This window comes from Perna viridis, chromosome 2 (assembly GCF_037379345.1).
Source record: "Perna viridis isolate PV_CMFRI_1.1 ecotype Kerala chromosome 2, ASM3737934v1, whole genome shotgun sequence".
Taxonomy (NCBI): Eukaryota; Metazoa; Mollusca; class Bivalvia; order Mytilida; family Mytilidae; genus Perna; species Perna viridis.
This window is the reverse complement of record NC_142446.1, coordinates 43,284,330-43,300,248: the sequence shown is the minus strand read 5'-3', so window position 1 is coordinate 43,300,248 and position 15,919 is coordinate 43,284,330. Positions and strand designations below refer to the sequence as shown.

The window sequence follows — 15,919 nt, the reverse complement described above, 5'->3', positions numbered from 1 at the left end:
GGATATGGTTTAAGCATGATGACTTGTACCATGTCTGCCATTTCCATCTTTCTAGGTCATCTACTTCCTGTTTTTGGAATGACTTAGAATTTTTACATGTGAGGTATTGGGAAATTTTCTGTCACAGATTTTTCAGCACCCATCAAAAAGAATTAGATTTTTTATACATGGCTTAAGCATGATGACTTTAACCATGTCTCCACTTTCTAGCTTTCTAGATCATCTACTTCCTGTTTTCTGAGTGACTTAGAATTTTTTCATGTGCAGTATTGGAAAATTTTGCTTCGTAGATTTCTCAGCACCCATTTAAAGGAATGATTAGTTTTTTGGTACTGGTATATTGCTTAAGCATGATGAATTGAACCATGTCTGCCATTTCCATCTTTCTAGGTCATCTACTTTCTATTTTCGGAGAAACCTAGAATTTTTACCTGTGAGGTATTGGGAAATTTTCTGTCACAGATTTCTCAGCACCCATTGGAAGAAATGATTAGCTTTTTGGTATGTGGCTTACATATGATGACTTGTACAGTGTCTCCCCTTCCCAGCTTTCTAGGTCATCTACTTCCTGTTTTCTGAATGACATAGAATTTTTACTTGTGCAGTATTGGAAAATTTTTCGTCACTGATTTCTCAATGCCCAATGGAAAGAATGATTAGATGAGCTTTTAAGATACTTTTATATACAGATTGTAGCTTTCTTAAACATATTATTTACTGTGAAAGTACTTGAATTTGTAGATACCAGTTTTCGTGGATTAGGGAAGAAACAGTTCTTGAATTTGTGTTGTTGTTTTCAGTATACATATCAAAGGAAATCTCCTTTTTGATGAGAACGATATTTCGTGGTTTGGCCTTCTCACGAAAACCACAAAAATTGGTACCCCATTAACAATAGTACTTTCACAGAAATTTATTAAAAATTTCTGTTATTAGCAAGAAACAATGAAGCCACTGAGGACATTCACTCAACCTTGAACACTTCAAAGGTTACGAGTTCATATCACTTTTGAATATAACAAGAATGGATTTTGATAATATGTCAAAGAGACAATGACCCAACTAGGGTAAAAAATATCAGAATTTCCTTGACACTTTCAACTTTTAACAGGTTTTGTACCTAGCCTACAGTTCAGATTTCTGTGTATATGGTCATTTTTTGGGGAGTGGGGGTTTAGATTTAGTGAGCATTGCTCGCAGTTGACTGATGGTGACATTGTTACTAATTTAATATAGCATGGACAATTTATAATATCAACACAATTTATGAACACCTACAAAGTGGGCAGATTCCTCAGGTATAGTTTACTGTTTGCATACATGTTGTTTTCATGAATGGAACTGTGACAAAAAGTTATTTCAGTAATGAAATATTTCAAAGTCAATTGACTGTGAATGTGGGTGTAAATGCAAGAAAAAGATATGGAACAACAAAGTTGTGATGTTGATGCACACCAACTAGTACAAGTGATTCATATCTAAATGACCCTATCAGAAACAGTGACTGCAGGGGCATATGCATGTATGGATATATAAATGCAAAAATCTTTAAGTGAAATTAGAAATTCTGTTGCAAGAAGACAAAAAATGTTTGAATATGTACTAGAAATATGAAATGGAAACTCCATTCGTACACAAGTAGCATGCAACAAACACACAGGTGTACCATTCTCTCATCTGCCACTCCCTCTACATTAATTAATGGAATTTAATGAAACTGCCAGATTATTTATTAAAACATCAAAGATGTACACCTCCTATATTAGATTTTTATTTTTATTTTCAAGGTCAAAATGTGAAGGTTATCAAATGGGGGTCCACTCAGTAGGAATATCAATAATAAATAAAGCGAGCATTGCTCACAGTTAGCTAATGTTTAAGCTTGGATATCAAACAATCACTTGCCCGTATATTCACAAACATCTTTTTAATAGCAGGGTGAAAATGTGCACGGAGAGCTAAGTGGAATTCATGAGATACAGATAGCCTGAAAACAGGGGAATAAAAACTTGAGACTGAACAGTGTTTAGTAAGTCTTCAATTTGCCAATTTTTACAGAGAAATAAGCCATTATGGTTTATTTTTTCAAAAAAGGCTTTAATGACAACTTTTGAATGACCATAGCCATTAGTTGATCCACTGAACCCTCAAGTCCCCTCATGCAGGGGTCTGTTGAATGTTTTCAGAATTAAATATACTCTCAGAAGAGTTGCTCTTTGACAATCTGCTAATCAGAAGCTAAGACAATTACGTTTTTGTGTACTTTAGAAAATGCACTTACTAAGTGGAAAAATTAACAAAAACATTCTAAATTTATAGTTGGACTGAATAATTTTTACCATTATTTTTGTACATGTGTTGCTAATGGTTACAAACAGGTCTAGTAGCTGCTCCATTCCATCTGTTTTTCACACTTATGGGCACCTACTCAAAAATAGAGATCTAATGCAACATTTAATGATACCTGGCTACATTGTGTTGCACTTAAATATCCATGGAAACATCCTAAATTACAAATCATCAGTTGGAGATTAAATTCATTTGTTTGATCTGTTGTTCCTATGCAGTGATCACATAGGAACGAATGAACTTAATACGTACCTTGTTCAGCATTCCAAGAAAGACAACTCCAATTAAACAAAAAAAAAGTAGTTCCACCTTTTCATAGTCCATGAAAGATACATGTACCTCTAAATCATTGGAAAAAAATTGGCAGGGAAAAATAACTGAAAATGAAATTTATACTTTATCTTGACCCTATAATACCCAAAAGAAACAATTTTCCACAATTCTAATATTCCAAGAAAGAAAATTCCAATTTGTCAAGAATTTTGGGGGTTAAAAACAACTTAAAATGGCCCTAACCCTAACTTCTGACTAAACTGAATTAAAAACGATCTGCATTTTATGATAATCAATAACTGTATAGAGTCAGAAAAATATCCTTCAATTTCTTTTAAAGTTATCATTAGGAAATCCTCAGGGGACAGACAGATAAACTAACTCTGAACAACATTTTTGGAGGTTATCACATAATGCCTCACCACTATGAGTAGTGGTGTATTAAAAGTATTGAACCTATATTATTCAAACTTTGCATTTACACATTAAAGACATGCACATCCTATTATAGAGCATTTTGAAAAATTTGTTTTTTCATTTTAAGGTTGTTGAACTAAGCAATTTTTCATCAATTTATGTCAGGGACAGTTCTTACTTTCTGAAGATTCTGTTATCTAAAAAGTAGTGAACTGATATTTTTCAGTCATTTTAATGAACAGCTATTTCTACAGATTCTTTGATAGGCTGAATAAAGCCATGTATTTAGATTTTTCATATTTAAAGGTCAAATTTGGAACTTAAGTTCATTCAGTGTCAGAAACTTACATGTTTGTTATATTGTATAGCATGTCAAATTTTTAATCACAAACCTAACTCAGAGCTGCATCAAGCTTGAGTATAGTAAACATACTTGTCCCTATTGTTCAAAATTTGAACTTTGAGTGAGGTCATTCAAGTTTTCCTAACACAAACACAAAGCATTTTTGTAATAATTTTTTGTGTGTGCAAGAAAACAATACCACTTAATAGGTTGGAAGCTACAATTTAAGTATTTTGCACTCTGTGAATGTTTCAACTAATCACTATAAAGTGTCCTCTAAATGTTTGTTGCTAACACCAGAAAGCATATGAAACCCTTTGCAAGGCACACAGGCAGGTATGGACACACACTTATTTTTAAACCAGTCACTATTTCATAATGCTTTGCATTAGGCACTAAAAGTATAGGTTTAAGAGTTCAAAGCAATGTGTGATAAAAAAAGGAAATGTTTGGCGGGGCATGCTTGATACAATTGCAGAGCTCAACCCTGAACAGTTGAGGCAAGTATGGAAAAACCATTAAAACTTGACACAGGTTTTAATTTTGATTGCAATAAGACATTTGACACAATGCAAATTTAACCAGAATTAAAGGGTCAATTTGCTGCTCTATGTTCCAAAATGGTTCCAGCCAAAACCTCCAAAATCAATCCTGACCTTCATTTTGGAGTATGGCACATTGTGGTAAAATTTCAAAGCATTCAGTTCACTTATACTCAAGAAATAAGAACAAAATATTTGTTTCTGGCCCATTATTCTTACTTGGCTCAAGTCTTAAACCCCAAAATCAATCCCAGTTTTCATTTGGTGGTATAGCAGCTTATTATACATATTTCAAAGAAATCCATTCACTAAAAGTCTGATCATTTTGGTATACTGTGAAAGTACTTTAATTTGTGGATACCAATTTTCGTGGATAAGGGAAGAAACACAAGTTCGTGGATTCTTGAATTCATGGTTTTGAGGTTTTCAGTATATACGTCAATTAGATTCTCCTTTTCGTTGGGAACCAAATTTTGTGGTTCGGCCTACCCACGAAAATCCTGAAAATTGATACCCCACGATCAATAGTACTTTCACAATAGAATACTGTGGAACCATATCATACACATAGCTATGCCCTCTCTTGAGATATATAGTTAAATGAAATGCTTGTTTATGACCCCTAATTCTAAAACAGGTGGGGCCATAACCATTAAAATTAATACCAACCTTTCTTTTGTGGCTTGGAATCTGGTTATAAAATTATATAAAGATCAGTCAACTAGTATTCAAGTTTTTGCACAAAAACAAAGTGTCTATTGACACATACACAGATGAAGATGCTGTGCCATACCATTATACCACCTCAATTTTTTTGCAATGGTACAAAAAGTGTGAAAATGATTATTAAGTATTCCCATTTTGTACAAGTTTAAAACCCCTCAGTTTGTAAAAAAAAAAAAAAAAGAGGTGAATTAAGCAGTGTGAAACTCAAACTTGATTTGTAGACACTTCAAGATAAAATGACATACCCAAATAATCAGCTTAACATCTACAACCATATAGAAAAAAGTCCAAAGAATATATATTTTACTGGAATGACAGGACAACAAGAGCACTGTCAATGTTTTCGCTATAAAAAAAAATTGTTATGACAATGAAATTTGATTCTATCAAAATTTTACTTCAAACAAATTTTTGTTTAACAACATGACCTTATCAACAAATCAATTGTCATGATTATCACATTATTAGCATTTTGCGGAATATCATTCACCAGTAAAGTTACAACTAATCATCTTTCTGTACTTTTTACAACAATTTGTAAAAATACTCAAAGTCACCATATGATAGAGTTCTCTACAGTTCACTTACTATTATCTCTTTAAGTGATAACAATTATTGATACAATAATTTGTAAGTGGCAAGGCCATTGTAATCAGCTGTCAATTAGATGTTTAATGTGATATATATACTACACTTGTAATTAATCACATCTGTAATCATCACACTCTTGAAGGATAACACAAGGTCAGAATTTTCTATTGAGGTAGTGAATCCCTGAACTAACTAGCAGATGATGTCAACTTTGTTCAACTTGTGGTGCAACAGGAAAATAGAAAAGTCCACAAAAGGCATCCTGTAATGCTCTCTGACAAGAATATTTGGTATCAAAACCACCCGCTTTCTCTGAATCTGATGTTGTTCTTACATTGCTTAAATACCTGGATAAAAAACATCGCTTTATTATGCTTAATCTGAAAGTAATTATCTAAATGCTTCCCAAGCTTTATTAAAAGCTTTCTAACTTGCTTCAACCCATGAGATAAAGAAAAATGTACAAGTCCAAGAAACAATGGATTTACAAAATCCTAGTCAAAATTAACAATTCTGACTTTCAAGGCATTTTCAAGTTCAGAAAACAACACTGACTATAATTAAAAGTAAAATATTTATCCTAACTGGATTATACATTACTAATATTCTTCACAACATCAGGTGAACAGTTTTTTTTATATTTAAACTATAAAATTCAATTACATATCTGTCTGGTTCCAATTAGCAATACTTCATTACTGGTGAGACATAAATGTTAATATCAAAATAAAATTAGGATTTGAGAAATTAATTTTTTTTTTATCTATTTATATAGAAACAAATTCAACCGCATATTTTGACTTTAAAACACAGTTGTGAAATATACATTCCATACCCTTTTGAAGTGAGACTATCATCCTCCATTAACTCTGGACCATCCACAAATAAATGTACTGGAGAATATCTGTACACTTCTTTGTTTTCTTCAGGCACTGGTAAAAATAAATTTTGGGAACCCTGAAAAAATGGCAATTATTAAATATTTTATGGTACATATGTAGAAAATTAAAATCTATTAAGTAAACAACCTCTTAGCCTAACATTCTGCTTTGTAGTAAAGTAAATTTAATATAGTCAAAATAAATTAATGGAAAATCACTATAAATTAATTTGTAATAAAAGCCCTCACCCCCCCCCCCCCAAAAAAAAAAAACAAAAACAAAAACAAAACAATACTATCTAGAAAAAGAGTTGGCAAATAAAAAGGATAACTCTCTGCTCCATGAGGAATTGGATTATATTAAAACAACTGTAAATTCAGTGTTTTATGATTTACCTTCTTTTGACAACAGGTGTTAAACAATTGTGAATGGGGCACCCCAAAGTTTGTTTTTTGCAACAGTTTCAGGTTGTTTGTCAGCTAGTAGAGAAGTAACTGAAGCCAGGTGACACTTGTACAACCTTGCCCAGATAATTACAATGATTTCATATACATTTATATATTCTGTCTTGCTTGCCTATTAATTTATTGGGTGTCTGTTATATAGTTCTAGAAGTCCTATTAAAGAAATTCCTTTATCTTACATGTTCCTATTTTTTCTGGTGCGTTTAGGAAGTATGTTTTGCTTTGTCAAAAGAAACCCATCAGTTTGCAGATTACAATGATCAATTTCTCATACTTTGAACAAAAATAGATTTAAAAGAAATGAAACTTTTAAGAATGCCAATTGTGTTTTCAGTAAGTGCTATTACTGAAGCTAAGCCTCTCACAAACTCACTTATTAAAGCAATCCATGATACATGAAAAAGTTCTTTAGTTTTCAAGATCCCCATCATCAGCATTTATTCACATTAGCAGTTCATATCTACTCGTTTGTGATAAGATCTTCATTTAAGGTGAAGGTTATCACTGACTTGAGATGTTTATTTTATTAAAAAGCAGGAAATTGGCATGATTTCTGACACTTGTAAAGGAATCCTGTTAACTAGCATTTGACATGGTAAATATTAACAGCAAACACTGAAATTTCATGATTTATTTTTATCATCCAATTAGCAAGTCATAAAAATAAAACCATGCATTTCTTCCCTGCTTACTTGAATACTTGAAAATAAATGCATGCAAAAATGTCTGAAGGGAGCTCACATCAATAGAAAGATACAATCGCCAAAATTTTAACAAAAATTGGTGGCAGAAATTTTGAGCTATGCGCTAAGTATAAATGATGGACAGATGAATGAATACTGTTACTCCATAATACATCCTGTCTAGAAAGATAGGCATATAAAGATGTTTATTAGGACTAAAACAGAGGGAAAGATAACAGGATTACAGTACTCTTGCCCTTTCACAACTTTGTTTGCAAGAAGTTCATAAATATCTGTATAGAGAGTTTGAGTGCTTTAATTACATTGTTAGGACCTTCACTTAAACAGATACTTGCCAGTTTAATTCCTGTGGAGAACTGTGTTGCTGGTTGTTGTGGAAGACCTGTCTCTTCATTCTGTTTTTCTTGGTCTAATTTGTGTACTGCAATTATATCCTGAGCTGATCTGTCTGAAAACATCTGAAAAATATTATGAATTAAAACTGACCAAGAATGATCGTTCTGGCACTTTCTGACAAGAGCCATAAAATCATTCAGAAAATTAAATGACAATATTAATAATGTCAGTGTACTTCACCCATCCAACAAAAACCTAACCCTGAAAAGTTATGAACAAACTAAAATGTTATATATCCCTATATTACAGACTCAAAACTTCTTCAGAGAAAACTTAAGACTTGAGAATAAATGAACAAGTAACAAACATAAAAATTAATATGAATTTGCATTTAACTTATGAATTTTTTCCCCATTATAAAGTGAGTTTTTATAATAACTAGATCAATTTAAACCGAAGTATTTAAATTAACTGTTGAAATGGTCACTCAATTACATTGTAGTTCTTGTTGTTATCATATTATGCCTTCAATATTTTTGCTGAAAACTATTTATACACTAAGTCATATACCAATAAACACTACAATGAATGAAACCTACAGGAGAAGTTGATTATCACAGACAGACAGACAGCCATTTTCTTCAGTGGAAAATTCAAGATTCTGTATTTATAGGTACCGTATTTTCCAGACTATAAGTTGATGTGGAGTTGAAGTCGAATTGCCATTTAGATAACACCTTAACTAATTATAATTTGAGCCACGTGTGAATGTGTTACAACATACTGTAATTAGGTATAAATTTGCATAAAAAAGGACCAATAACTCCAGAACGACTTGAATTAAGTGGTCTTAATGATCATTTATATAAATACAATCTTGTACAATAACGCAACTGTAACCTTGATGTGACAGAATCCATTGATCACTTCTTACCGTATTGTCCTTTTTATGGCGACTTGCAAAGGGCATTGTATAATAATCTTAAAATGATAATTTGTCCAAATGTTAACTTCAATATTTTTGTCAACTTGTCTATAATTTACTATTGTTCGATAGTGAAGATCTTCGTGATGAGGAAAATATAACAATCTTTAATCATATGTTTGAGTTTTTGATCAAGAGCAAGAGATTTTGTTAACATTTCAATTAACTTTATGACATTAAAATATACATAGACAAGACAGATACACTCTTCTCACACATTTTGTGATTTTACATCTTTTGTTTGTAACTTTCGTATTGTGCATGTCTTACATTGTCTTGTCTTGTATATACATTGTATTGTCTTGTACGTATGTTGAGGAGAGCCACTAGTGGTCTTCGGACCGTTCGTAATCCTCCTTAAATTAAATTAAACTCCAGAACACTTGATAATGTCTTCCCAGTGAAAAAAGAGTTTTGTTAATGTATCTTCTAGAGTTCTATATATTTTAACAGTTTCAAAGTTTCTATTGTCATTGTCGTATTCATTCATAAAGGATAGCAGTAATGATCAATAATATTCGAATTCAATCGCGGTTTGACTGTTTAGGTGACTGCTTTCATTGATTCAATGACTGCTGTTTATCAAAAATTTTGAATTAAAGCAATCAAAAGTGAACTAAACAAATCTAATGAAATGCATTGTAGATGAACATTTTTTCTTGATAAGTCGAGGCTGACACTTATCTGAAAAAAAAATATCGACTAATAGTACGGAAAATACAGTAGTAATATTTTAATAAACAGGATAAAAAATTGAAATAACATGCTCTGATTAGGAGAAATTGTAATACCAATTCATCAATGAGAGCTTCTTTGTTCTTTCGTTTTGTACTTTTATCCCTTTTTGTTTCTTCTTCCATCATTTGTCTGCGAACTTCAGAATCATGTTTTTCCTGTTCTATCAGCATTTCCAAGTATTCTTCATCCTTGCTCTATAATAAGTCGCATGAAAGACAATTAAATTAATTTCTATCAAAAACTTATCATATTGTTTTAAGATTTGTTAATAACAAAGAGGTTATTCTAAGTAATTCTGAATTATTCATATAAAAGTGCCTATAGTACAGGCAATTTATATGTACCGTCTAACCAAAGGCATCTTTTGCAAATCACATATCACTTTAGAACATTCAGGTTGAATCAGATTACTTCTAATTATAATCCCATACTTTAATTCAGTGGATTCAATTTCTTTCCAAATCTTATGTGAAGTGAATAACCAAAAATATTAAAAATAATTTGTTGTAAAAAGATTTCACAAGCCCAGTAGTCTGATCAAAATTATATAAAATATTTTTTTCTGATATTTGAAGCAACAAAATATCACTGAGGTTTAATGCCTTGTATTAAATATGTTAGAACTTCCCATGGCTGAATTTAGCTTCCTACTTCGATCTTTTTTGGTTTTGAGTACTTCAAGTAAGCAACTTATTTCTGACTCTGAAATGTCCTATGACTCTGATTTCAACGCTGCTGATAAGAGGTTCCGTATTAAGACATGTACAGAATACCAAAATTTGCAATATTTATATGATTGGTCTTTAAGTATAAATGGTACATTTCTTTCTAAAAGAATAACAGAATTAGCATTAGAATTATTCTGAAACATACCAAAAAAACAAAAAAACACAATAAAAACACACATTTTCAATGCATTAGAAAGAATGAAAGAAAAAAAAATCAGTTTACATGGGAATTTCAATGACACACATTGGTATTTCCAAATGAATAAATTACCATTTTAGGTTTTCCTTTGCTGATTTGATCTTTGTTTTCTTTTTTGTATGTGTCAATCTTTCTTCTAGTTTCTTCTACTTCAATATTATTTGCAAGGTTGTAAACTAGAAATAGATAAAACATGAACCTTCTAGTGTTTTCAAGGTAGATAATTCTTGAGTATTATCTATTTTACAATGTAAATTAAGGTTTTGTAGCTGTGTTTCTTTAGAACAAAAAATTCACTAAGGCTATTTTTCAATTAATTTATTCATGGTTCTCAATGAAAATTGAGTAAAAGGTACCTAAAAACAGGCACCAGTGAAGGAAAGTAACAGTATAACAGATACTTATTTTGTACTTTGTTAATAGGGTATGTAAGTCTCCTCACGTGACTCCATGATTTCATGAGAATGGGTCCTCATCTCCCATTCAAATGCATTGAGATTCGTCATTAATATAGCACTGAGTTGAATGTTAAAATCAAAATATCTTTTTGTGAAAAAAAATACTGATAAAAAATGACAAATATCTAGTTCTACTGGATAAATATGTTAAATTTCCCGGAAGTGAACAATAAAATGCAGACTGATGTTTGGATTTCAATAGTTTTACATCTAAAATTCCAGAAGGAAAACTTAAACTAGAAAGAGACTTACCAACCCTATTGTGATGTCAACTTCTTACCCAGAGTTTGAAACACTAGCCTGGTCACCAAGGGACTTGTAATATGAGAAGAAACTTTATTTTCTACTTGTATGTAGCAAAAATATGTATTGGTAAAATATGATTTGTTGTATTGGTGACATTTTTTTCATGAATTTACTGAAGTTAACACAGTCAAACCAAATATAACAACTTACTTATTGTTTCAATCATCTCTAAGTAATCATTATATTCTTTCAGACCTTCAAAATCCTCTTCTTTTTTGTTAAAACTACAAAAGATAAAACAACCACATCACTACTACAAGTACACTAATACATGCACATTACTACACTAATATACAACACTACAATACTACACTTACACATACCCTTCTCCCCAAACAATACATTTACAAGTATCTACTTACTGGTAGTAATAATATTATAAGGTAAAAATATTCGGTTGTTTTTTTTTTCATTTCTATTTTATTTTTCAAAACATGACTACCATACATAAATGTATACATTTATTTGTGTATAATTTTTAATTGGAAGGAAAATTCTTTCAAAGGGGAGATGACTAGCATTTAATGGGGGTTTAGTTTTTCTAATATTACAAAAAAAAGTTTAGTCACTCACAATTTTCTTTTTGAAATATGATAGAATGTCAATTAATTGTTCTTTATATAAATCTAAAGGAAATCTTTTCTACTAGTTTTTAACAGCACAGAATCCATATAAAAGTGAAACATTGCCTTTAGGCCAACTAAATTTAATAGTTAGATTTTAATCCAAGAATCCACAGAAAAGTGGAGAGGGTGGGAGGATTTTAACTTATTTTCTTATATATTATTTATATATGCAGATGGAATTCTCATTTTAAACCATTAATCACTTAAAACATACAGACAGGTCTTCTTCCATACATATTGATATTAAATCATATGTTTTATGGTTGCATACCATCCTCTTTTCTTGAAATCATAAATATGAAAATTAAAAAAAATTGGGGTGGTAGTTTTTTCGAGGGGCTGGCAGGATGAAAATCTATCAATCAATTTCATTTTACCTTATCTTGAAATCAAGTTTATTGGTCTATGTTTTTTACATTGAAGTATGTTCAATCAAGGTCACCTTTGAGAAAAACAAGGAAAATCTACTTACTAGAAATATAGAGTATAATCACCTTAATAAACTTTAAACTATAATACAGAAATGCATACATCCAACAGATAATAATAAAACATACTCTCTAAGGATTTTTTTCCTAATGTCCACTTCCTTCTCAATGAATGGATCTTCAAATAACTGTAGCCTAAAGTTGCTCCGTCTCAGTGCTGTATTACATTCTGGACATGCACCCGAACCTTTTATAAACAGTAAGTCTACACAACTCTCACATCTTGAAAAAAAATAACTGAAGTATACTTTCTGAAGAAAGTATGCTTTTTATTTTAATATCTAAATATTTGTGGACCTTTAAATATTGCATTTTACTTAGGTTTGTATTTTTGTAATGAAAATATAATGAAAATAAAAATTTTCTTCCTTCGCAAAATTCACTATTAATTACACAAATATTCCCACTTTTTAATAATATTTCATAATAAGAAAACTTTGAATTTTTGGGAGCGTTATTGGTTGTATTGTCAACTTGGGTCTGTTTACTTATGCCAAGAAAAAGCATCAATATCCAGTTTGTACCTTCAGATTCAGGAGCTTAAAAATAGCATCATGACAGCTTCATTTGCATATACTATGTAAATGTAATTGCGAACAAAACCAGTCTAGAAAATAAACACTAGTTTCTATGATTAAAATTCTTACAAACTTTTGTTTACAAATGTCCAAGAAACATCCTATACAATAAGACAGCCTAAAAAAATATCCAAAATTGAGCTATGAAAAAGAATTAAGCAACAACCATAACACAGATTATAAGATCTAGAAAATGGAAATGGATTGGATATACACAATGAAAGAATGACAAAACCATCACCAAGCAAGCTCTGGACTGGAACCCACAGGGACAACAAAAAAGGATGGCATAAAACACCTGATGTAAGGGACTCACTATTGAGCTTAATGAAATTGATGAGACCTGGAAAGAAGAAAAAAGAAAAGCAAAGGACAGAAAAAGATGGAAAAAAACTGTAGTTGCCCTATGTCCCCCATGGGATGAAGTGGAATTAGTCAAGTAAGTAGAGTCGATGATTAAATACAAATGGACAGAACAGTCTACAGCATTGTGTACAGATGTTTACGAAAATGACGTTATCAGCATTACCAATAATTATTTGGTACTTAAAATTCCCAAATGAAAATAAAACAAAACAAAATAAAAAGGACTGATACAAAATAAAACAAAATAAAATAATTCGAAACAAAACAGTTCAAAACCAAAAAAAAATTTGAAATATAACATTTTAAAATGAAACAGAATGGATTGAAACTAAATGAATAAAAAATTTTAAAGAAGTTTTGTAGTTTATAGGTACCATAATGTTCACCTATGCCAGACAATTTGACCCAAAGACATTTCAGACCATAACACTTTGGAGCATGTATTAGGTCAATTCAATAGTACATCAGATGATTTTAACTGTATTGGAAAGTTATTTTAGAAAAATTAAACAGTGCTTACAATATGAAAGGTGGCATGAATTCATGTTTCTTGGGAAGCAGTTCTGGTTTTACCTGTCTCATATTAATGGATGAAAAATCCACCATATGAGGGGTAATACCCCAAATTGGGATTTAACCGTAATCTGAGGTCTTTTTCCTGACCTGTTTATTACTAATCTTTGTTGGCTCCCACAGATGAAAACACTGCATAAGTCAAGTGGTTTATGAGATTTCATGTTAATCCATCCCCTAAGTGGATCCATCCCCAGTCAATTTGTCCAAAAGTCAATCTGTCCCCAATCATAAACTAGATGCATTCTGTATTATGAATTAATAAATATTGAAATTAAATTATCATATCCATTTCTATAAGTCTTTTCTTAAATTCTACAATATAATAGAATAGATATAATTCATATAATATTATTAGTATTAGACCTACTGGAGAACAGTTTAGAGTATTACATATAATTATTACATTACAAAATGATAAGTAATTTGTCAATTTAAGTTACATATATGCAATAAAGTGGTTCCTTAAAAACTGGAGATTTGTCATTTTTCAGCTGGAGATTTTATTTGAAAACTGAAAGTTTTTCATCAGTGTTTATTTTTCGTGGCGTAGCAAGTAAATTATGTGTGAAGTTTATGGAAATCCACTTACACGAAGTTTGTTTTCTTTATGTTCTATAAGAATAATGTATCTATCCCCCGATTTGCTCATTAAAAGTTCACTCATTTTAATGCACCACCATCATTGACTAATTTATTTTTATGTACCACCTTCCTTGACCAACTTTCCTCACATTCACAGTAGGTTTTCAGTACTGTCCTGCGGCATATCTGTATTATATATATTGAAGTTTAGGCCCTTTTTTCATTAACTGCATACCATGTTGTAAACTATTTGGGAAATTGTAACAATTAATCAAGAATGTTGATGCCAAATTTCCAAAATCATAATTTAAAAGGAGTAGTATTTCCTACAACTATTGCAAATGAAACTTGGGAAATATACTGAACTGCTGAAATTACAGAAAATGTAAATAAAGATGGGTAATTATGAAAGAGGTAATTGACATTTTGAATCAACTATGGTAATTACACACATGGTTATACAAAATTTAGACTGTTAAATTGACAGAAATTATCAAATTAATTGTGCAGTAGAAAATTATTGTCTGTCCATAAAAAAGTGATGCATCCAATCTGGGTCTATTTTTCTAATTTTCAATTGTCACTGATAACCCAGATCAGGTGATTGCTCCTCAGAGATTATTTACCTGTCATAAAATATTCCTTTACCTGTTTACACAGCTATTAACACCTTTTGGCAATTTTATGGCTCAAATAATCAAGGAAAAGAGATAAAAACACAACTTTTGGGGTTTAAATACTGAGTTTTCAAAATGGTTTTGATATGGTCACTGCAATGTTCAGAAACTGGTAGATTTTCCACTCCCATGGTAGAACTGTAGAAAGGTTCTCATTCCGATAGAAATGACCTACCAAGGGCAGGTTCATATTCATGAAGTTATATTTTTATTATTAAGGGTTATTGTTTTCCATTTACTTCTTTTTAATCAAGATTTTTACAAGTTCAACCCAGCATCCAAGCCTACCACAAGCTTGATTGAATGAAATAGACCAAACAGTTACTCAGTAAGAAAAACATTGCTTGGTGTCCTGCTCCTTTTTAAAAAAGAGAGAAGGGAGAACTACAACTACTCAATCAGGAACAGTCAAAGCGGTGATATCTGGACAGCACCTTCAAAGATATACAATATAATTTTTAGATGGAACTGATCAACTTGGGCCAAGTTAGGGACAGATTGACTAGCACTTGGGGTTGGAAAAGTATGGGGACACATGAACCTGCTACCGTTTTTAACATGAAGTGTACTTCATGTCAGGGAATATAATGCTTTATGCTTCGCTCGAACTTATGTCTTCAGAGACCTCTGCCGCTATGACAGTATACTGATTGACCAAGTCCAAGACGTATTTTACTCGATTGCTTTTCATATTTATGCATATACAAAGGCAATCCTTAAAAGATATATAAATTTTCACCTACAGTGAGTGTCCACATATATTGACAAGCAGTTTTAGGGAGGGATTTCTATATTTTGTTGTTTTACACCGTGGACATCCTTGCTCATCCATGATCTCATGGAGGGGAGACAACTTTGGGAGAATTCATTTCACGTAAAAAAATTTAGTAAATAAACATATTATTCCCTTTAAAATCTTGTTTATAGTTTAATAAATCGTTCTTATTTAATTATGTCTAAATTTATACTAAATTTATGCGATTAAG

The 15,919-nt window shown here is 31.2% G+C and overlaps 1 protein-coding gene across 2 annotated transcripts; it reads right to left on the bottom strand.

Annotated features, from left to right (window-relative positions):
• Window positions 1-4,936: 4,936 nt before the first annotated feature.
• On the bottom strand, window positions 4,937-15,779 carry LOC148625212 (CDK-activating kinase assembly factor MAT1-like). 2 transcript variants are annotated; one of them, XM_088568580.1, is made up of 8 exons: window positions 15,677-15,779; window positions 12,224-12,376; window positions 11,191-11,264; window positions 10,349-10,452; window positions 9,403-9,543; window positions 7,626-7,748; window positions 6,077-6,198; window positions 4,937-5,588 (listed from the first exon to the last, which is right to left on the bottom strand). In XM_088568580.1, exons 1-8 carry the CDS (start codon window positions 15,763-15,765, stop codon window positions 5,447-5,449), a joined length of 948 nt encoding a protein of 315 aa, XP_088424706.1. In that variant the 5' UTR covers window positions 15,766-15,779; the 3' UTR covers window positions 4,937-5,446. The 2 variants fall into 2 exon arrangements, with proteins under 2 accessions (XP_088424706.1, XP_088424705.1); XM_088568579.1 differs by lacking the exon at window positions 15,677-15,779 and adding an exon at window positions 13,762-14,445.
• Between the last annotated feature and the right edge of the window lie 140 nt (window positions 15,780-15,919).

Bases quoted from the DNA above. Each gene is read 5' to 3' on its own strand.
- LOC148625212 (XM_088568579.1), bottom strand. From the start codon at position 13,862: ATGGATCCACTTAGGGGATGGATTAACATGAAATCTCATAAACCACTT. The intron at 10,453-11,190 runs GTAAGTTGTTAT...ATCTATTTCTAG, and splicing joins AGAGATGATTGAAACAATAA to TTTACAACCTTGCAAATAAT. The intron at 6,199-7,625 runs GCAAGTATCTGT...CCATTTTTTCAG, and splicing joins TCTCCACAGGAATTAAACTG to GGTTCCCAAAATTTATTTTT.